At 46.7% G+C, this 23,784-nt stretch overlaps 1 protein-coding gene across 2 annotated transcripts; it reads left to right on the top strand.

The window, feature by feature from the left end:
• The first annotated feature begins 285 nt into the window (after positions 1-285).
• SLC3A1 (solute carrier family 3 member 1) lies at positions 286-17,615 on the top strand. Of its 2 annotated transcripts, XM_078857957.1 has the most exons (10): positions 286-1,171; positions 7,421-7,600; positions 8,139-8,281; positions 9,805-9,930; positions 10,456-10,575; positions 11,238-11,362; positions 12,042-12,243; positions 13,651-13,827; positions 15,201-15,320; positions 15,850-17,615. In XM_078857957.1, the coding sequence occupies exons 1-10, from the start codon at positions 577-579 to the stop codon at positions 16,291-16,293; spliced, it is 2,232 nt and encodes a 743-aa protein (XP_078714083.1). In that variant the 5' UTR covers positions 286-576; the 3' UTR covers positions 16,294-17,615. The 2 variants fall into 2 exon arrangements, with proteins under 2 accessions (XP_078714083.1, XP_078714084.1); XM_078857958.1 differs by lacking the exon at positions 9,805-9,930.
• The last annotated feature ends 6,169 nt before the right edge of the window (positions 17,616-23,784 follow it).

Genomic DNA, 23,784 nt, shown 5'->3' with positions numbered 1-23,784 from the left:
TTTACCCTACACCTCCATCGCGTTGTGGCGTATTGCTGTGAGCACACACACAACGCCATCGGTGTCGGCAGGACGCACCGACAGCGGCAGTCGCGCTCCGACGTCGCGGGCGTCGAGGTCTCAAAGATCGCGCGCCGCGCGCGCCGCGTGCGCCGCGTGGCCGAGCGGCGCGCGCTCCGTTCGCTACGCGGCGCGCCCTTTGCTCCTTGGCGTGCGGGGGGGGGGATGGAGGTGGAGGCGTTGAGGGGGTGGGTGGGTGGATGGTGGGCAATCGAAGTAGGTAACTACATCTTGGGAGTCACGACGTAGGGTTGCGGGGTGGGAGGTTGTAAAATCTCGCGCGTAAAACACCCCTCCCCTTGACGCGAGTGCGCAATCGGTTCCTCACTTTGGCTGCTTGTTGATCAACAAACTTGCTCGCTCGCTCGCGCGCTCTCCAGCAGCACCGGCGTCTTTTTCCCAAAAAATTCGCTTCAATCAACTCAGTTGCCCGCCGCATATATCCCCCACAACACCACCACCACCACCACCCTCTTACTCAATCAAAGATTTAAACGCGTCGCGCGCATCACAACGATGGCGACCGATTCGGCGCGGGAGAACGGCGTCGAGAACGCCGCGTTCACCAAAGAGGAGGTGGAGGAGGTGCAGGTGGAAGAGAAGGAGCGGGCGGGCAAGGCGTCCCCGGCATCATCCTCGAGGTCCTCCGCGAGCTCGGGCAAGGGGAGCGCCGTCGACGGAGGCAGCGCGGGGTCACCGTGCGACGGCACCGACGCGCACAAGTCGGCGGCGGTCGGGGCGGTTGCTGCGTGTTCGTCGTCGTCTCCCGGCGACGACGATGGCAACTCGACGTCCGGGGGACACGAGGAGGGGAAGTTCGACAATCTGGACACGATGGAGATGGGCGACGAGGTGCCGCGCAAGAAAGGCCCCTACGCGGGCATGCCCAAGGAGGTGCTGCTGCAGTACTCGAACAAGAAGCGCTATCGCGTCACCCGGGAGGTCATCTTCTGGCTCATCGTGGTGGCCACGGTGGTGCTCGTGGCGGCCACCGTGACGGTGATCGCGCTGTCTCCGCGCTGTCTCGACTGGTGGCAGGCGAGCCCTGTCTACCAGATCTACCCGCGATCCTTCCGCGACGCGGACGGGGACGGGGTTGGTGACCTCAAAGGTGAGAGGGTGGAAGGGACGAGCGGGCGAGGAGACGTTGTGGCAGCCCCCCCCCCCCCCCCATAGCGTCGCGGGTTATGGAGGGGCTGAGCCCCGCACCCCCCCCCCCCCCAACTAAATCCCTGATCCGGGTCCACACCTTAATCGTCGTTGTGGACGCAGCAAGTAAACGTTGCGCAAACCTTGCAATGTGTGTGTGGAACCGTTCGATCAACGTTGGCCCAACGTTCCATGTTTCACTTGGACGGTTGCTTCCAATGGATGGCAGACCCGGCATACTTTAAATAAAGCATCGATCTGCTCAGCGATTTGAAGCAACGCGTTTCATCACGTGCACATGCTTCACATTTACGAACCTTGATTGGTCGTTGCAATCCCCGACCACGCCGTTTCGTGTCCTCTCTGGCGCGCAAGTGATCGCTGAGAAGTTGGCAAAGCAATTGCAGGCAATGACTGAAGAAGTTGCGCGTCTTCGTGAGCGTTTTGGCCTCTGCAACGGATGCGCTTTATAGTTTAGCGTGACAATGAAAGTGGCCCTAAACCCGAGGGATCGTTGGCCTGCCGGGTGTAGGAGTGAGACGGTGCGAGGCCCGTCAATGCCAGTTACCGAGGAAAGTGTCGCCGCACTGGGATGTTTGGTCAACTACATGTATTCGCGTTTGCCTTTGTTTTGAACCCGGAGAAAACCCACCACGCATACGAGGGTGTGGGTGACACTCAGCACTGCCATCTCATAGGCACACCTCAATAGGGCCCCATCCTACAACTCCTGGCAGGTGCCGGTGTTCACCGATCCAAACACTGTAACCCTAACTAGATTCTATAACCCAACTCAACCCGGCTTTTGAGATTTTGCGTATTCATGGCGATTTCACGGCAGCGCCCGTGCTCGCCCCGTTACACAATTAGGTTCTGTTTGTGCTGCGTATGCCCATAACGAGGCCGGAGTCTCAACAGTACGAGGGTGCGTTACAGATTAGAATCTCAGCGATGCACATCGATATGGTTGGAGCAGTGGCGACCTGAGTATTGTATTCCTCGCCACGGCGTGCATCAGTGGCGAGTGTCGCAAAATGTTTTTCATCATTGTCCCGCTGCCGGTTCCACATGATCGGTCAAACAACCCTCCATGATTGACACGGCGTAGGGAGGCTATCATCCAGCAGTGAAATGAAAAATACAGTATCTCCAAGTCACAACGATGAAGTCCGGCATGCCTTAAAAGTGTGACAATCGCTGACCGATTTAAACAAACTAGCTGGCATTTTTCGATTTAAAGCTTTCGTGACTGCAGGGATTCATATTCTTGGTTCTTTCGGTAAAGTCACAATAATAAAAAAAATAAAATTAATATGATTTCCCTTCTACGTGACTTTACCGAAAGAACCAAGAATTAGCTGGCATTGTTGAAAACACTTTATAAAGTAGCAAAGGAGTTCGAAATAAAAAAGTAAATACCGTATATCTCAAATAAACTTTGCACCTGTAACACAATCTCAACGACCACGAGCAGTGCGTGTGCAATGAGGGGCACGGGATTTGTGCAGTGCGGGATAGAGAAAGCTTCCAGAGCCCTGGCAACACGAGACCCGCGGCCTCACTGGCGTGTGTTCAAAACTGGGACAGCTTCGCCTCGACACAAAATAAAGTTGGCCCTCTCTTGGCCTCCTAATTTCCACTGTGATTGTGTGATGCAGCGCAGAAATAATTCTCGGGGTCGACGGTGAAGTTCAGCCGCAATTTGTATTTTATTTTAATCGAACGTTTACTCATGCTTATAATTAAGAACATTGCTCTGTAATTGACGGTGACAGCGTAACGTATTACACAGAGGTGGGACAAAGTCATTGTTATGCAAGTCCAAGTCGAGTCGCAAGTCATCAAATTCATGACTCGAGTCTGACTCGAGTCCAAGTCACATGACTCGAGTCCACATCTCATAGGTGGGACAAAGTCATTGTTATGCAAGTCCAAGTCGAGTCGCAAGTCATCAAATTCATGACTCGAGTCTGACTCGAGTCCAAGTCACATGACTCGAGTCCACACCTCTGGTATTACATATTTAAACAAAATGTATTGTTATTAGTATTATTGTATTCTGGTGTGGGTTTGTGTTTCTATGAAACACAGAGGAGAAGTATTGTGGAATCTGGACAGATTATACGATAGAAGAACCATGTTCATAATACTCCCAGTCAGAAATGTACTCATGAAAACACAGGATGGGTGTTTAATTACGTTGGAAATACAAGTGTGGCCACACGAGACTTGTGCCTATTTCTTTCCACCTTAACACATTCGTTTCCCCAAACTATAGAGTATTGCAATCATGTGTGTTTTTATGCTTTTTGTCATGTGTGTTTTTATGCTTTACAAAGTAAACCTGAATATATTTATGCACTAGCTCTGTTCGTCCATAATGGGGAGGCAATATAATATAACACTTGTGAACACAAGCCAATATTAACTGAACTTGAACATTACGTTGTGTCCAAATTTATCAAAGCGTTTCCCAAATTTTGCAGACACAAACCCAAAGCGAATCGAATGATAGCTTTTGCAAATCTGCAAATGCATTCTGCTCTGGCGGCGAATTACTCACTGACTTTCATCATCCTCTAGGAAGTGTTACACAAACAATGAGTATGCTTGATTCTTCTTACTTACATACATTACCTTCAGAGATAGGCTACTCTCGGCTTAGCATTGGTCAGGTGTGAACTTACAAGTGAGTTTAGAAATATGTTTTAGATTTTCACCACTGTTGTCCTTTGTTCTAGGAGTCAGGCGTTTCATTTTTTGCCACAGTGGTCAATAATTACAAACTCCGATAATCCAGTTTATTTGAGAGAGAGAGAGAGAGAGAAAAAAAACACCCCTGCAATAAGTAGCTTAAGAAGGCGTTTGCACTGTTTCAATGATGTCTGGAATGTTGCAAAAGTCCTTCGTGACCAGGCAGCTGGGATAAGGAAGTCAAATGGGTTTACTCTCCAACGAGGTCCCTGAGGTCTACGGATCGTCTTCTTCCGAAGACTTCGAGGCTAAGGCTCTGTTCCTGGGCTGATTGGGCTGTTGCCACGGTGCAGCTCTCAGACTATGGAACGTTTTGCCTTTGGTAACAAGACAATCAGAATTGTTCGAGCTATTTAAGTCTGTCTTATAAACTCCCCTCTTTGAATTGGTCGTTTACCCCCTAGTTCTGGCAGTTTACCCTGGTTCTGTTTATATTCTGATTTCCATCCACGGCACGTTGGGGGTCTGTGGATGAAATATGTTTTATAAATGTAAGTTGTTATATTTCTGTAGAATCCTACTCAAGGTATTGAACGATTAAATTAACTGCCCTGTGAACTTGCTGACACCCTAGTAATTCCCAACTTTGCAAACAGGGCCAAACTTCAACCTGCCATCAAAAAACACGTACACATTAACTTTAGTGGTAGGGTAATAATTAGGTGTGGCTGGTTAGCCAATAGTTCATAGCGTTCCATGCAATGTACTTTCATAATCACTATCTATTATACTGCTTCGAGATAAGTTACTAAATATATAGATAGATGCAGGTGGAGTAGGGGTTAGCACACTGTGCTTTGAACCCGGTGACCGGAGTTCGATCTCAGACTATGTTTAACATCATTGGTAAGTGATATCTGAAACAGTAATCAACCTGCATTGATAAAAAAACAACTTCATAATTCATCGGTAACACTGCCTTAAAATAAAAAATATATAATGGTGACGTTTCAGGCAATGGCCCTTCATAGCACAAAAATATTCGAAATATCACTTATTATATATTTTTCTTTTGGCCACAGTGTTACGGACAAATATGTTGTTTTTTTTTTTATTTGTGCTTGTGCACCACTGCCGACAAAGAACCACCAAAGAATCATAATCAGAATCTGAATCAAGAATCAGAATCTGTATTTATCCTGGATAAATGCGATGAGCTATTAAGCTTTTACAGATGTCCAGTCGGGGGTGGGTCAGCAAGTTACAAAAAACAATAAATAACATAAAGTACATCAGTACAAATTACAAAAGTGCATACATTCCTGTCGATCAGTATGGTGAAGTACTAAACTGATCAGGATGGTGAAGTATGGTCAAACAACCGCCATAACCGACACCGGGGACCTTCATACAGCTGTGGATTGACAGGTGGTTGCACATTTCTAATAGAATTATATTTTTCTTTTAAATACTCTGCTTAGCCTGCTTTTTAAGCTGCTTCTGGAGGAATGTGGACACACAAGGCCCCATTGTGGGGTGTTTGTTGCTCGCATGGGTTGGATGTGGTGTGTCGTTACTCAGTGAAAAATCCTTGCATCAGTTCGGATCCGCATGCTTGTACGTTAGAATATGCATGTTATATGTAGAACCTGCTGAATAATGCAGGGAAGAAACTCAAAAACATACAACTGAAATACATGGCAGGTATAAATTGTTCGATTAATTATTTTATTTCACATTAATTAACCAGATAAGAATCCATGAAAATATTTTCAATTGCAATTGAGGCCTCGGTGCCTGCGATATATAGCGTGTTGCAGAGGTGTGGACTCGAGTCATGTGACTTGGACTCGAGTCAGACTCGAGTCATGAATTTGATGACTTGCGACTCGACTTGGACTTGCATAACAATGACTTTGTCCCACCTATGAGATGTGGACTCGAGTCATGTGACTTGGACTCGAGTCAGACTCGAGTCATGAATTTGATGACTTGCGACTCGACTTGGACTTGCATAACAATGACTTTGTCCCACCTCTGGCGTGTTGTATTGTTATTTGTACGACGCATTTTTTGGTTTAGTTTCAAGGTATTTTACATTTATACTTTTGAATTTTGGAACGAGCAATAGTGGATATTCTTTTTTGCAAGCTTAGTAATTTGCTCAGAATACTGGCGTGTTTTTGAGAATATTAACCACCCAGGCCTAGTAAGTTTTATACAAAACTGGTAATGGTTCCTCTATTAATTATCAACACAAAGCTAAGGAGCCATGGCAATCGCAGGATTGCCTTTTGCCAGGCTTCCACGACTTTAGTCTGCTATTTTTGTACATTTCTGGTGCGTGTTCAATAAAAGAAAACAAGACCCTGGAGTTGATCTCAGTAAGAAAATGCTACTGGTGGTGCAGTAGCATCTCTCCTCTGCGTCGATTCCATGATGTCAGGGTCGTTTCGGAGGGTGTCCTTTTCTGGTGCCGTACTCTCTCCAGAGGGCTTGCAACTAATTATTAACTACTAGCTCGTTTGCCCGTCCTAGGACGGAAGCTGTAATATTTAAGACAAATTTTAGCAGAGTATAATTGTATCTTGTGTAAATTTAATGGCAGCGAATCTTGCACGAAAGTATGTCATCAAACACTTCACTGCATTTCACTGTAGCACTGTATTAATGGCAGTGAATCTGGCACAAAACGAAGTCATAGAACACCTCACTTCATGTCACTGTAGCACTGTATATAAATTTGTTCAAATCCACTGCTCTGATACTTTATTCTCTTCTGCTTTCGGTCGCTGGAGTTGAAACAAATTTGAAATCGATACAATATCTGGAAAATCACCGAGAAATGTCTATTTTACCATAATGCAGAAGCATAAATTAGACTTACATTTTGTCTCAAGTGCTGAAGAAATAAATAAAGACACCAAATCCACTTTGTGGCTGCGTGGCATTATTGATTAGATTCACTTTCAATAAAGAAAAGTCAAACTTAGAATTTGCGAAAAAAATGTTTTTCCGCTCGACCTTCTTTTGCGTGAGTGTAAAAATCCACCCGCTCATGAATATTCATGATGGGGGGGCGGGAATGTGGAGTGACGTCACGCACGTTACACACACACATAGACATTCTTGGCTCATTATAGTAGTAATTTTATTTTTACCAAGTAAGGCCCACTTAGCTATATAGCTCTTTTTCATAAGCGACCTGGCCACAAATGATAGCTCAACGAAGTGGCTTATTATGTGGACATTTACATTAGCCAAATCATCTAAATGTATGCTTCTTTAGTGGAGGGGAAAAAACGGAGGACCTGGAAAAAATGCCAAGCGACCATAGTGAGAGAGACATGAAAACTCCAAATATACAGCAGGTGTCAGGCATGAGATCAAACCCATGACCTCCTGCAGACCAGACGAGGTAGTTACCATCTCGCCACCGTGACAATGGGAACGTGGCGTTCGTTTGTTCAAGTGCAGCGCGAATGAAACCTCCCGTTGCTTTGCGCTGTGACTGCAGGCATCAAGGAGAAGCTGGAACACCTCAAGTATCTGAACATCAAAGCCGTGCTGATCAGCTCCTTCTACGCGTCTCCTCAAGTCGAGCAGGGGCAGGACGTGAGCGATTTTTTGGGTGTGGATCCTCTGCTGGGCAGCATGAATGACATAGATGAGCTGATTACTGCCATTCATGACCAAGGTGAGGAGCCACACACCAACGGTGTCTTACACGCACCAGCGTGCGCATCGCTCTACGCGATCTGTCGTCATCCGTTTGTTCCGTGTCTGTGTGGAGTGTACGCCATTGAATCAAATCACCTGGAATAGGTCCGGATCTCGTCATCTCTCGGAAACTGAGCAGGGTGGAGCCTGGACGGCGCTTGGATGTGCGACCACCACCATGCACAACACCACAGGTGTTATAGGTGGCTACGAGGTTCGCAGTAGAGGGGAGCTCAGAAAAATCCATTGTTGTACTGAACTTCTATGTTCCCACGTCCGTGCTCCCCCAAACCTTCACCAATCCGCATTGACGAGCGTGGTGAGATCCTAGTCATAATAACCCCCACGGTCCGTCATGGCATGTGCAGGTCCTAATCCAGCAGTGGATTGACAAAAGGGCTGTACATACATATGCATGTATCTGTGTATATACGTTTAGTGTGTATGTAATGTAACTCGTGTGCATTTGTAACATAACACAAGCGTGTATGTGCCGATACTTTTCGTGAACTCAGAAATGAAGCTGATCTTGGACTACATTCCCAACCATACAAGTGACCAGCACGGCTGGTTTAACAAGAGCAGGAACAGGGAAGGCACGTACGCCGACTACTACATATGGAGAAACTGCACCCAAGGCACTCCCCCAAACAACTGGGTGAGCGAGCGATGTTGGGCTCTTTCTTCCGAGCACTGCGCGTGAAACATGCTGAGTAGGAGTGGAATGATGCACTCCGGCAATGTGATGAATTGCCAAGATTCAGGGTCCTGATCCAAAAATATCCAGTTACTTTTCTTTTTTTACCATTTATGTGTTATGAGTAAGGGCCATTTACCAAAACGTTGACTATTATATTTAGTTTTCTTTTAAGGCCACGGTGCTATTGACCAATGTGTTGAGTTTTCGTGCTAATGACGGGGAGGACGGATAATAAAAAATCGCGGATAATCCAAAAATATTCATTTTCCGCGGATCTTTATGCCAAAAACCACTAATATGGGTATACTAACGATCGACCAATCGATGCGCGTGCTCAGTGGTAACACTTTCCTGCTCCCACGCAGGAAAGCGTTGTCACTCCACCCACTAAATAGACGAGCCACGCCAATAGAAATAAAACTCCGCTCACTGTTGTAAAGATATGCAACTACTGTACTGTAGAGGAAAACGCGTGGGTTTCGGATTAACCGGAGTACATATTTGTTCGGTTTAAGCGTGTGACTTGTAATAAACATTTCCAAGAGTTATTAATCTATGCCAAAATCTCAGGTGCGAGGTTAAATCCGCAAATTGGATAAACCACACGCGGATAATCGAGAGTCTACTGCAATGTGTATTATTGTTGTGAGTATTGGTAGCGCCCCTTGTGGCTACAGAGGTGGGTGACGTGAATCAATTTCAAGCAACGTAAATTTGAGTATGTGCTGGAAAAAAAGCTGTTAACCCACGAAATCGAATTTCCCATAAAGTAGGCTGTTGTTGAGGATAGACAGGTTAAGCGGACAAAGAAATGCATTATTCAGATCAATGTGTCATCATTTGAGTTGAGATATGACAAATATCAACATCAAATCTTAAATTCTTCCATTACAAAATAAACGTGGGCTATCATTGTTTTTTTTCTTCCTGACAACCTCCATACGCGAATTGAAAGACGTTGATTCTCACGCGCAAATGGTGTGTTGCATGCATCGTGAGTTTAAGAATCAAGATTAATCGGTGATTCATCGCATTTGTTCCACTCCTAAGTTTGCACGTTTTACAATTATGAAAATACATGCTTATCACACAGCCCAGGCAACAAACACAGGATAGGCCTCAACCACTAGCTGAGGCACGAACCAATTTAATCATTATAAAGTCTGTGTCTGTTTATGCAAATTATTTCTCTAGAGTTAATACAGCTAAGTAGAAAGCTATGAAAAGTTTCATCTTTTAAGGATTTGTTTTGTCTTCAGCTTGACACCTAATCTTGTTTTATCCGCCATCTCTTACTCATCGGCCACACTGTAGAAACCGTCTGCTCCAGCCAGAGCTTGTTAATATGTCCCATGCCCCTTCATAGTTCAGTCACAGCTCTGACCTTGTCTCTTTGAAGCCTATGCTCAATGTGCCAAAGCAAACCTCTGGCTACACGCTGACAATGATGGCGATGACAATCTAGTTCTTTTCTTTGGCAGGTGAGTGTGTTTGGCGGGCCGGCGTGGACGTTTGACAACGTGAGAAACCAATGCTACTTCCACCAATTTTTGCCGCAAGAGCCAGACCTCAACCTCCGTAACGCTGACGTGCAGAAAGATCTGGAGGTGAGTTGGAACAGCTTCAAGGAGCTCGCTATCGTGGCCGGCAAGAAAGCGGCGCGTTCTTAAGAAGGGAGGCTCAGAGCTTCCACAGCCACGGGTTGGGCTGCTGCTGTACAAGGCTTAGACCAGTGGTTCCCATCCATTTGATTTTCACGTATCCCCTACCAGCTCTAACAACTGTTTGCAAGCCACAATCAATGTATATGCAGTCAAAATAATTTATTTCTCATATGAACATTGAGGCAGTGCTCATCTCGTGTTCATAGTCCCGAGTGATTTGGGAGGGGGGGAAGTCCACATTCCTATGACAAGGGCGAGTCTATCTAGAGGACACCCAGCTGTTGACTTCCCCAATAAGTGGTGCAACTGTTTGATTCCAATATGGTCGCTCTCCCACTGAGACACCTGGCCGGTACCAATCGACTAGTCCCATCAACACAGATGAGTACCATCAACACAGACTAGTCTCATTAAAACAGCAGGCTTATGATGCAGTCGTTCTCAATTCCTCTCCATTCTGTCTTGCAGGAAGTTTTAAGGTTCTGGCTGAAGAAAGGCGTTGATGGCTTCATTGTGGATAACGTGAAGTGGTTGCTGGAGGCTGATCACCTAAGAAATGAGGTTCAAGTCAACTTGACCCAGGACCCGGTGAGAATTTGAGTAACAATGCATAAATGTGTATTTTTAAACGCTCAGTAAATGCAAATATTGATATGATAATCTCACGTCACACCCAGCACGGGGGGTGTAATCGAGGTGGATGCCCTCACATTTTACCTTTTTAAAATTTCCCCTCAATTCCGTTACAATTGTCGTGCCTCTCAGCGAGTTCTGCAGGGTGATCCATTCATAGATAGCCACAATTAAATAACTTACTTAAGCGATGCAATCCGCCCGTACACACCGTCATGAAATCTAAGCTCTGCATGTCTCGCCACCAATCTCAAAACACGAATTCAACCTCTGAACCCTCTCCTCTGTGAGATATGGAGCCGTCGCTTTCACAATATTTAATCGTGTAAGAGGGTGATCATAAATCGGTGCGGTATCGACCATTGACTCCTGGTCACGGCTAGCATGAATGGGCGAGGGACATCTGAACTGGTTCTGGATCCCAGCCCACACCCTCCACTGACCAACACAGTGAAATACCCCTGTGACCGACATGATCATCATCCAGTTATTATCGCTGTTGCATGTATGTTAGTTGAACTTCCATCGCACCATACACAGCCAACCACGCTAATGGGAGGTGTTGTTAAGCAGTGGCAGCTGACGGGGTTGTTTGTGCCGCTCGCAACGGTGAGCAGGGCACCATCCAGCACTATGAAGAGTTGCACCACGACTTCACGACCACGCAGCCCGGCCTGCACGACATGGTGCGCAACTGGCGTGCGATCCTCGACGAGTACAGCAACGAGCCGGGGAAGTACAGGTGAGCTTGCGCGCGTACGTGAGCACGCGCACGCGCGCGCGCGTGCGCGCGCGTGTGGGGAGCGGTAGTGTAGCGGTTAGCGCGCTGCGCTACGCACCTGGCGATCCGAGCTCGATTCCCGCTCAAGGCCATCATCAGTGAAAGTTATCTGAACCGGTCCTGGGCCTCCCCTAGGTCGACTCAGCTTCAAATGAGTACCTAGTGCGGTGTGTAAACATCGCCACTAGGGAGACAAAGGCGGCCGGGCTTGGGCACTGGCTCACCGCGTGGCTGTCTTCCTGCTTGCCTGTGGTTCCTCGCGCCTCTGAGTCGTTCTGTCTCTTTCGTAGAGAGTGAGCGAAAACCGTGCGGCATGTCACAATTTCACATCATCATTATATCTTCTTGGTTCTTTCGGTAAAGTCACGTAGAATGGAAATAATAAAATAATAAAAATAAAACATAATAAAATAATTCTCACGACGTTTCGGCCACAATGCAAGCAGCCGTCCTCAGGTGAAGAACAGGTCTGTCTTCATTCTACGTGACTTTACCGAAAGAACCAAGAAGATGAATCCCTGCAGTCACGAAAGCTTTAAATCGAAAAATCATCATTATGATTATTCTTGCATTCGACTCCAGTGAAAAGCACCGTGCTCCCGGCTCACAGTCTTCCTCCTGCCCGACTCGACTCCGACAGGTTCCTGGCCACAAAGTCCTTCGACGAGGGAGAGATTGAGAAGACGCTGAGCTACTATGGTTCAAATCTGCAGGATGAGGCGGACTTCCCTTTGAACTTCCAGCTCGTGAGCCTCCCGCACAGCGCGTCGAGCAGCAGGGCACGCAACCTGATCGAGACATGGATGAAAGGCATGATCCCGAGCAAGTGGCCCAACTGGATGGTGAGTTGAACGTTTCGAAACAGGATGGGTCCTTGCCTGCGAACATCGGACTTTTCACCGGCAATGGTTCAAGTGAGCCTGATTCTGCTGATGAGACATTGTATGTCGATACCGGGGTTTGCTTTCATTAAAGCATCACGCACGCTTTCAGATGCACTTCTGCGGGCGTCTGGAATGCTCTTCCTTTAGATATTAGGAAGTTACTGGAGCTATGCACTTTTAAATCATTTAGATTGACAACTCATTTTGTTAGAACTGCTTTTTGTGTTGAGTTTGTTGTCCTTCCCCCGCACCTCCGACTAGCCCGGTTGGCTGTGTACGGTGCGAAAGAAGTTCAACGTACACACAAACAGATATGATCTTTCCAGGAAGCCATGCGACTGATGTGATGTGTAAATTAAAAAAAAAAATTATATTTTAAATCCAGAGAGACAAATATGGGAGAGAGGAATTACGTCCGCTTAGACTATTTCCTTGCTCATTTTCTCCACGACGGCGCTAAACGATTACTGTCTGCGATGGGTGGCGAGTGGCTCTGTTGTGTTGAGGCCTATAAAGACGCCAAGGTCGCCTTCCTCTAGCCATGAGCGGCAGTATTTGAATTACATGTGATGGGAAAAATGTCATTTCATTACATTCGTAACGTCGCTGATATAAAAATCAACACAACTCAAAGTATTTGGAAATTTGTAAGTAAATTACATGAGGCAGGGCTCATTGGTAATATCTATCTACAGTACATTACTCCATTTATTGGTCATTTTTATTTATTTCAACTGTCTCTGCCAATAGCCTCATAGTGTTGGGGGGCTAGAGGGGGCCGCCCCCCCCCCCCCCGACCTCCACCTGTTAAGCGAGGGCAGTGGTCGGCAAGCTAAATAACAAGAAGAGCCAAACTCTTTGTGTTTTTTCGTTAAAGTCACGTAGGTAAAACATAAAATAAATTAAAATGAAAATAAATAAATTAAATCACGACATTTCGGAAGCAACACAAGAAACCGTCATCATCAGGTGTTGACTGCTACAGCAAAATTACTGCAGCGTATTTTGCTGGAGCAGTCAACACCTGATGACGGTTGCTTGTGTCGCTTTCGAAACGTCGTGATTTCATTTATTTGTTTTCATTTTATTTTATTTTTTACCCACGTGACTTTACCGAAACAACCAAAGAGTATGGATCCTTGCAGTCAAATCTAGAAAGAAGAGCCATATTTTTTTGAATTCGGTAAAAAAAAAACACTACTCAGTATTTCAAGAACCGCAATGCGTGTGGTGGATACAAGATGGTGGTCCTCAATAAGCAACGTCGCGAAGGGGTCCTTAAGGAGCCGCATGTTGCCGACCCCTGAGCTGGCCATGCATTCGCCACGAATCATATCTCTGTCTTTCTGTTGGTGCTTGCTGCAGGTAGGAAACCAGGACATAGGCCGTATCGCGTCACGTTTGGAACCAAAGTACGCGCGGGCCTTCACCATGCTGCTGCTGACACTGCCGGGCACGCCCGTCACCTACTACGGAGAGGAGATCGGAATGACCAACGTCGTCGTGAACGACATACAAGACCCCTATGGGAAAAAATACCCGGTGGGTTCGCATGCCTTGCTTCAGCAAACGTGTTCGTCATCGTGCTAATGATGAGCGAGCGATGCGGGTTAATGAGGTGTAAAGTACGGGCAGAGGTGGCACACACCTTGTTAATTCAGTACTTGGGATGCAAGGGTCGGTGGATCACAGAGATTTGTGAAACTGCCAAACCCGTTGGTGTGCAAGGTGGCCCGGAGCTGGCAGTAGAGCAAGCGTATCGACTGTATTTGTGCTTCGTGGGACCTCCTTTGCCAGTACCAAAATATAAGAATCGGGGTTTTCTCCTTTTTTTGGCAACAAAACTGAAACCTTTTTACAAGGAATCGTGTCTGCATTAACCACAATACTTGTGGTCAGAATGCAAACAAAAAAATACTCTGATAATATATGCATTGTCCTTGAAACTGATTGGTCCACACCAGAGACAGCTTTTTTTTGTTTGCATTCTGACCACAAGTATTGTGGTTAATGCAGATATGATTCCTCGTAAGAGGTTTCAGTTTGGTGTTTTAACATCTTAACACCTGTTTTGTTGCCAGAAAAAAAGGGGGAAAACCTATTATCAAGAGGGTAGTCGTGAACAACAGTGTCCGTGCCCCGCTGCAAGTGCTCATGTTGGTGTGGATGCAACAATCAAGTTTTTTTTGTATTTTCAGCCAACACCTGTTTAGGTCGAGGTACACCGATTGCTCTCTTGCACAGGTCGACGTTCGTCAATTTTTCTTGTAGCCCCGCCCACCACCCCCACGTTCCGTTCCCTGGTTACCACATTCAGATAAGCCCCTCCCCCCTTAACTTGTATTTAAGGGCTTGTCTCTTGGAATTTTGCCTCACTTCATGCAGTAAATTCAGCTGTGACGGTCCCACCTGATGACGGAGACTTGTGTTGCCTCCAAAACGTCGTGATTTATTATTTTATTTCTATTATTATTTTTATTTTATTATCTTCTTGGTTCTTTCGGTAAAGTCAAGTAGAAGAGAAATAATGAAATAATAAAATAAAACATAGTAAATATTTGATAATAAAAAAAAAACATAATAAATATTTTAGAATGTTTTATTTTTATTATTTTATTATTTCCCTTCTACGTAAATATTTTATTATGTTTTATTTTTATTATTTCCCTTCTACGTGACTTTACCGAAAGAACCAAGAAGATGAATCCCTGCAGTCACGAAAGCTTTAAATCGAAATTTACTTCTATTATTTTTATTTTTTTATTTTTTATTTTTACCTACGCGACTTTACCGAAAAAACGTAACAGTATGAATCCTTGCAGTCACGAAAGCTTCAAATCTAGAAACAATCAAGTTCCCTTACCGAGATGCCTCGTGTGGTTGCACCCCTTCGCCTTGTTCTCTGTTTGTGTCAGGCGAGGAACCGGGATCCCCAGCGCTCGCCGATGCACTGGGACAACTCCACAAGCGCGGGGTTCAGCAACAGCTCGACCACGTGGCTGCCCGTGAACACGAACTTCACGAGCAACGTGCAGGCGAGTCGCGCACCTCCGTCCTGGGTGCGTCACGCGATGGGTTTCATCGCCAGCCGGCAAACGGACGCTCTCTAAATGCCCTTTGTAGTCGTGTTGTTCGTAGACTTCACGCGTAGGCACCCTTCTCGTTTCTCCACGAGCTGCGGGAAGGGTCAGTGTATTCGGGGTGTGCCGGAGGAACTTGATAACCCACAATTGTTCCATTGTCCAGAAAGTTTGGCCTAATTTGTCTCTCGATATTGTCAGGAATTCTGCTAGGCCGGCTTTGGTGTAGGGATTAGCGGCGTAAGGCGATGCCACTATGGTATAAGTGCAAAAAAATAGTCCTATGTTACCGTACACTACATTCCTATAATCCTATACTCGCAAATTGGCATCAGGACAAAATAACAAGACGCAACCGATGCTGCGGCGTGCCAAAATAATTATCGGGAATGGCGTTTCGTACTGTGCCACCTGAAATGACGTGAGTTGGCCATATCATGGGCACAGACAAGTGAACGTGCTGAGCCCTTGCTTTCATCCACAGGTGCAGAAGAGCGACGAGGCCTCCATGCTGAGGCTGTACCAGACGCTGAGCCAGATGCGCTCCTCCGAGCTGCCCCTGCACCGCGGCTGGGCCTGCTTCCTGTCGGGCGCCGCGGCGGACGTGCTGACATTCTCGCGCGAGATGGACGGCGTGCGGACCACCTACGTCGTGGCCATCAACCTGGGCGCGGCGGACCGGACGGTGGACCTGCAGCAGATGCTCACTGGACGGCCCAAGGAGGGCTACGTGAGCGTCAGCACCGATGCGGCGCGGCCCAGGGAGAAGGTGAGCCTGGCCGAAGTGCTCGTGAAGTCGGGCGAGGGGCTGCTGCTTCGGTACGACACGGGGACGCCCGTGCACCTGGACGAGGAGAAGAAAGGGAGCTGCTACATCTCCCAGCGCGCGTGCTACCTGCAGCCTCTTGACATCCTCTACAAGTGCTGAGCCCCACAGAGCAGTGGCACTTCTCGAGCTTCGAATATCTTTCGCTTTTAGCGTAGTCGATGGTGGCGGTCGTAAATAGCCAGCGATGTATCCGTTAAAAACAAACAAATTCACTGCGTGTGCCTTCGTCGATTCACTAATGGGTGGGGGCCTCACCAACAAGTGTCAGTAACGTCATGGGGGTTTTGTTTGATGACACTTCACCACGATGGTCTGTGTGGATTGGTGAAGTGGCACCGCTGATAGTAGACGTGACTGGGAATCAAACTCAGGTCGCCAGATTCACACTGCAGTATGATAACTCCTAAGAAAACTGCTCCTGCGACGTACACATTGCATGTTGAGAAATTGCACCCGGCTGTGGTTTTGGTAAAAATGTAAAGACTGGCTGAGGTTTGGTGCAGAGGTTCTCAAATAGTAATCCTAATATATCTATCATAGCTCATCTCACATTTACTATGCACATGAGGTTTAGCAATCATCAGATGTCTATGCCGTGCTTTGTTGAATTTTATATTTATCTGCAGGACATGAGTAAACAGTGAAATATGAACTGTGTTGATGTTTGCCGTGGGGGCACTTGAATTTGAGAACCTCTGATATACAGCGTGATAATAACAATGCTGAATAGAAGGTGTCATTGGATCCCATCTCTCAACATTAAATCTCCAACAACCTTGCAAAATTCACGCTATCACTCATTCTGTGTTGTTGTCAGTCTCTATGAATTAATGCAGATTTTTCAACCGCAGAACGTGCCATGTAAGTGGGGCATTCGCCATTCGGAGTCATTGGGTGCACACACGAGTCCTCATCTCTGCTGGTGGTAAATCATGATCTGTTCACAGGCCAACTACTGGTGGTGTCTTCCCATGAAGTGGTACAATTGTTTTTGTCACTGGAGGAATGATTTATTGGCTGAGTCTTTCCCCAATTGGGATAAAAATTCTGATTTTGGAACACTGCACAGCATCTCTGGGCGCTGTCAGTCACTTTGAAACGAATTCTCATTATTTGTTGTTCGGATTATTGTTAAAAAAGGCTAGAGAGACTCATACAAAATTCTGGTAGATCATTCTCATTGACGCCTGGGACAAACACTGAGAACTTGTGAAAGGTTGATAATTTATCTTTACTGTTCTCCTGTGATAAACAGGATGAAAGCTGTCAATTTCTTTTCTAATTAACAAATGGGTTTTAATTCCCCACTTATCCATATTAACATTAACTTCTCTGCTGTTTCAATGTTTTTTTTGGTGTATTTCCTAATTGCAAATTAACAAAGCCAATTAAAAGTTTGATGGGGGGGGGGGGGGGGTCGCTGCCTTCAAGTTTTCTGTACAAGTTCACGACGTTGTGATTAATGCCATCGATTCACTCGTGCTCCTCATTAAGAGCAGATGTTTGGCAATCAAGCAGTGCCGTGTGTCGCAGTGTTCGCTGTGCATCTGTGCAGTGCACTTGTGTGTTGATTACTGATTATAAATAAACAATTCGTGGAGCCTTGCAACGCGTGGTTGTGGTTGTTTAAAAAAATCATTATTATCATTATTTTTTTGCCGTAATTTTAATCATGTATTGGATGATTGCAGGGTTCCAGCACGCGCTTGGCATATTCGTGATTCTTGACAGTTAAGAGTTTTTAGAAGCGAGGCGCCACCATCAGTGCAGCGATTTAATAAAAAGGTCAACTTGTAGGACTGCGCTCCACCCAGTATTCGCTCTCTCTCGTAGGGAGAGGACGACTCAGAGGGATGAACCGGCGCCAACAATTGCCTAAGCTCTGCGGTCCTTTACATATTCAGGCGTTATCGTCAAACTCATTACTTTTACACCCGGAGAAAATCCACGCACGTGAGGGGGAAACGCTCTATCCCATTGCAAGGCCCGCGGGCCACTGGCGGCCCCTGCTGGCCTTTAGTGCGGGCCCCCCGATGTGCGGCCCTAGACAAGACACGACAGATGTGAACTCTCCCCCCACCCCTTGCAGGCGGCGTGGCGGCCCTCACACTAATGCCTTAGCGGCGAAAGCGGCCCCCCTCTGGAAAGGAGTGAAGGACACTGCCCTGTCCCACACAGGCAGAGCGGGTTGAGTCCACTGTTTCTTAAATCCTTCATATTAAGTTCGCTTGCTTGCTTAGGACCGTGCAAATCTTTCGGTCGTTTTTTAACCCACTTCCCGTGATCCAATCGAGCTGACATTTTCCACACAGACTCGTTGTGCGTGACAATTAATGTTCGTGAATTTTTTTCCCCAAAACTTTACACTTTTTAGGACAAAAATATTATATTTAATTACCAATTGCTTAATGGTGCAATGCAATCATCTGACCCATAGGTGGCAGCCATCTCAAGCCAGAGGACGAGAGGACTCTAGCCGCCACGCATATAAAGGATTTATAGTGAAAAACTTAGTTTTTACTGGTTATACTTATTTGCTGTACCCAATTCTCCTGGCGAGCCAGGCTACGACTCCTCATCGACGTCCACGGGAAGGGAGTTTTCGTGACATTTGTGCGATCAACCAATCCCCGACTCCACAGTGTTGGATTACAGGCCACGCGCATAACCAGCACAACTGCCCGGCTAATTAACGCGTTGTCAGTCCTCGGCAAGCACACTTGGGTTTAATCTGTGATATTTAAAGTGGCGAGCGTTAATGCAATTACATTTGGAAAAGACAACTTGCGATTCCTAGCATTTTCGTTACACTTTTGTGATACCGTGCTGGTGCCTACATATTCAATCACATTTATTCGGAAGCCTCGAGTATTTATTTGGAAGCCAGTACCGATAACTATCGAACAATCAATCACTGGGTTACTTAGGTGACAGTTATATTTAGCGTAGATGATATTTGGTATGGTAGTCATGTCTATTGGAGTAAGATTGGTTTGAGAATTCATCTCACGGCTGAGCATGGCTCACGTCCAGTATACATTGAGCTCTTATTTATCGGAGTATACGAATCGTTTGCAAACTTAGACTTAATACATCGAAAGCACAGCATCTCCTTTGGAAAATCACCCCGCTAATAAACAGCACAATTATTATTTAATATGTTCGAAAACATGTTTTAGGAAAATGCCAATGAGCATTATTGTGGCATTTGTTTGTTCGCGACAATGGGAATACAATTACTCCCAACTCCGATTTAAAGCTTTCGTGACTGCAGGGATTCGTCTTCTTGGTTCTTTCGGTAAAGTCACGTAGAATGGAAATAATAAAATATTAAAAATTAAACATAATAAAATCATTCTCACGACGTTTCGGCCACAACGCAAGCAGCCGTCCTCAGGTGGAGAACAGGTCTGTCGAGAAGACAGAGTCTGAAATGTCTTGAGAATTATTTTATTATGCTTGATTATTTTATCATTTTCATTCTACGTGACTTTACCGAAAGAACCAAGAAGATCCTCCCAACTCACAATGGGAAACCCGTGCCGAGCCCAGCACAGGCACAAGCAGTGTGAACGGGGGGGGGTGGGGGACCACGAACAGCGCCACCTGGAGGCGCGGCTCGGGATGGACATTGCCTGGCCCGGGGCTCTTCACTCCACGGGGCGAACGGAAGAGGGCGTCCCGAACACAGCGGCGCAACTCGGCAGCAGTTGAGCTCGCTGAGCATGCGGAGGAGATGCGGTTCCCACAGTAAGTGCGAGTTGGTGAACGATCAGAGGTCGCAAACGGGATTTGATTCCAAACCTGTACCCGTACCCGGCCGCACCAGGGTCGCAAACGGGTACCCGTAGCCGGCCATACCCGTACCGGCCGGGTAGGGTACGGGTATCGGGTACCTGATTGCAACCTCTGGGATGAAGCCATGTTGCAGGCGCGGGTGGGTTGATTCTAGGAACTTGAATTGTGAGAAGAGACAAGACGTTGGGAAATGAGTGACAAACGGTGACTCACCAGTGACTCACGGTCTACCCGTACCCGTCCGCACCAGGGTCGCAAACGGGTACCCGTACCGGGCCGGGCGGGTACGGGTAGCCGGGTATCGGGTAGGGTACGGGTATCGGGTACCCGGTTGCGACCTCTGTGAACTATATACATGCGTAATGGCAAATGATGAGTCCTCATCATGACGAAGCCGGTACACGGTTGTCTCTCTGCATCACTGCCGCCTGCCAGTTGGTCGCATTTGCGCACATTGTATTTTGATGGTGACCAAAGAACTGAGGACCAACAATGCAGTTCTTTCAGGAACTGTTGATGGTTTTTATATATGATGCACAAAAAAATTCGAAGTGCTTCTAGGTCGCGTTTCTGTCGCTTGGAACGGTAAAGTCACGTAGGTAAAAAATTAAAATTTAAATTAATAAAAGTTAAATAAAAAATAAAAATCACGACGTTTCGGAGGCAACACAAGCTTCCGTCTTCAGGTGGAACCGTCACAGCACGATAGCTGTATCAAATAAGATAAATTCCAAGAAAACAGTCCTTGTATATATACTGGTTGAGGGTGGGAGGAGCCAAGGCAGGCACCTGGATATTATTGTTAGGACTCTTACTTGATACAGCAATTGTACTGTTACTGTTCCACCTGAAGACGGTAGCTTGTGTTGCCTCCGAAACGTCGTCATTTTTATTTTTTATTTAATTTTTCTTTTACTTTTATTAATTTAAATTTTTTTACCTACGTGACTTTACCGAAAAAAACCTAAGAATATGAATCCTTGCAGTCACGAAAGCTTCAAATCTAGAATGAGGCAGACGGACTGATGGCAGTGGCGCTGTCATGCGGGTGTGCAGGCAGTGCCACTGCACCCTCGCCTACGTTACCATGGCGGGGCCCGGTTGTCCGCCGACCTCTGAGGAGTGCAGGAGTTGGACAGGAGGGCCCAGTGTTGCCACCTTAGCGACCGTGTCGCTAATTCGAGCGACTTTTATTTTTGGCTTCGTTCGTGACAACATTTTGTCTTCAAGATTCCCAAGGACGAGAGCATTTTATTCAGAATCATGCATCCGGTGTGCGATGTTAAATACTCAGTGAATTGTCCACTGACATATTTGAGAACTTTGCGTCTACGCACATAGCAACATGTCTACACAGATATCTCGAGATTCGTTTGGTGTTGTTTCGCTTTTAGGAGTTGGCAACAATTCAGGGGGGCAGGTTTAATTGCTTGAACCAGGGTCCATGTCCCATCCCTTCCCCAGTGGGCGCTGGCAGTGATGGTCAAAAGCAGAGATCACAATTTGTCGACGCCGCTGCTTTGTAAGCACCTTTTGTCAGTTCACTGCTGGATAAAGGCCTCCCCCCCATGACGTGTGGGTCATATGGGGTTGTCTGGCCATACTTCGCCCTGCTGTTCCGTACGGGTATAATTGGGAGAGAAGGGGTAACCCAGTACCGGTGTAGTTCAGTTTCCGCTCATGGCCACTTATGGTATTAGACGTGGCCGGATTATAAAGTGAACTCCATTGCGCCACCGATCTAACAAAAGGCACTGCTTTACTGTGCTGTATATAACATACCAAGGTTTCGTGCGAGAGTCCTTCTACAGAGCACAAAGAGGGCAGAGACATTGACCGACTGACTTGCACTCTCCAGAGTGGTGCCCTTAGAACACTTTGACATTGGGGTCAATTAACGGGTTTGAATTGACATGGCATTTTGAAATAGATAGTTTAACGAGTGACTCATAAAACAAACGTATAAAGCAATTCATATTAATATTAAACGTATCAACTTGTTATTTGGACCTGTATCATAAAAATTGCCACACTAATACAGATCCAATTATTAAGCCTAATTAGTCGTATAACGGATAAAGCCAACGACTATTGCTCTTCAAAACAAAAATCAGAATCTGTATTTATACTGGAGGAATCCGATGAGCTTTGAAGCGCTTTTTCACAGATGAAAACATGATAGAGGAGTGCAACGTAGAGAAAATGGTAAGCGAGGCACTCAATCTAAATAACGAATACAAATTCATTATATAAGTCCGATTTTAGAAAGCTTGGGCAAGGCAGCAAACACCTGTACAGTCCTGTATATCAAACCTTGCGTGTAATAGATGGTTTAGGATCCAACCGGATCCAACCGGATGCCATGGGTCGACTGACTGAGATGACCGGTAGATGCACCAGCTGTATCCCCTACTGTGCCAGGCTAGGTGCAGGAGGTCTCGGGACAGACCAAGCAGGCGCCATGGGTCGGCTGACTGAGATGACCGGTAGATGCATCAGCTGTACCCCCTACTGTGCTAGGCTAGGTGCAGGAGGTCTCGGGACAGACCCAGCAGGCGCCATGGGTCGGCTGACTGAGATGACCGGTAGATGCATCAGCTGTACCCCCTACTGTGCCAGGCTAGGTGCAGGAGGTCTCGGGACAGACCCAGCAGGTGCCATGGGTCGGCTGACTGAGATGACCGGTAGATGCACAAGCTGTACCCCCTACTGTGCCAGGCTAGGTGCAGGAGGTCACGGGACAGACCCAGCAGGTGGCATGGGTCGGCTGACTGAGATGACCGGTAGATGCATCAGCTGTACCCATTACGGTGCCAGGTAAGGTGCAGGAGGTCACGGGACAGACCCAGCAGGTGGCATGGGTCGGCTGACGGAGATGACCGGTAGATGCACCAGCTGTACCCCCTACTGTGCCAGGCTAACTGCAGGAGGTCACGGGACAGACCCAGCAGGTGTCATGGGTCGGCTGACTGAGATGACCGGTAGATGCACCAGCTGTACCCCCTACTGTGCCAGGCTAGGTGCATGAGGTCTCGGGACAGACCCAGCAGGTGGTATGGGTCGGCTGACTGAGATGACTGGCCAATGCACCACCAGCTGTGCCCCCTCCTGTGCCAACGTGCTGCGTTTAATCCGCCCGGTGCTGCGCACGTTTTGCTTTGAGCAGCGTCGCTCCTCTGCCCTCCGCCGTGGCTGGAGGGGCGACTGCCTCCAACTGTCCCAGTAGCAGCAGCGGTCCTTCACGAGCCTTTCGCCTTCACAACACTCATTGAAGGATGTCCCCCAAATAGACAGTTGCAGAACCCTCTGAAAAAAAGAGGATTTCCTGAGAAATTACTTGAATGGTTGTGTTTTTGCCCGTACTCTGCAGAGCTAATAGTAACAATACATTGCTGGAACAAAATTAACCTCCTAGAATTTGTTTACAGCTTGTTAGCTTGCTAGCGGTAATTATAACCGGTGCAAGTGAATTTTACCCAGTTGTGTGACTGTTTACATCTACCAACGTCATCACCGTCTTAAACAATTCATATTTCACAGCGCATTTTAGCGATGGGATTTCGTCGACTATGCTTCACCAATTCTAGATTTGAAGCTTTCGTGACTGCAAGGATTCATATTCTTAGGTTTTTTTCGGTAAAATCACGTAGGTAAAACATTAAAATTAATAAAAATAAAATAAAAATAACGACGTTTCGGAGGCAACACGGAGACTTGTGTTGCCTCCGAAACGTCGTGATTTTTATTTTATTTTTTATTAATTTTGATGTTTTACCTACGTGACTTTACCGA

The sequence above is a fragment of the Lampetra fluviatilis genome, chromosome 7, assembly GCF_964198595.1.
Source record: "Lampetra fluviatilis chromosome 7, kcLamFluv1.1, whole genome shotgun sequence".
NCBI classification, from domain to species: domain Eukaryota; kingdom Metazoa; phylum Chordata; class Hyperoartia; order Petromyzontiformes; family Petromyzontidae; genus Lampetra; species Lampetra fluviatilis.
This window is presented reverse-complemented; position numbering and strand designations above follow the sequence as displayed.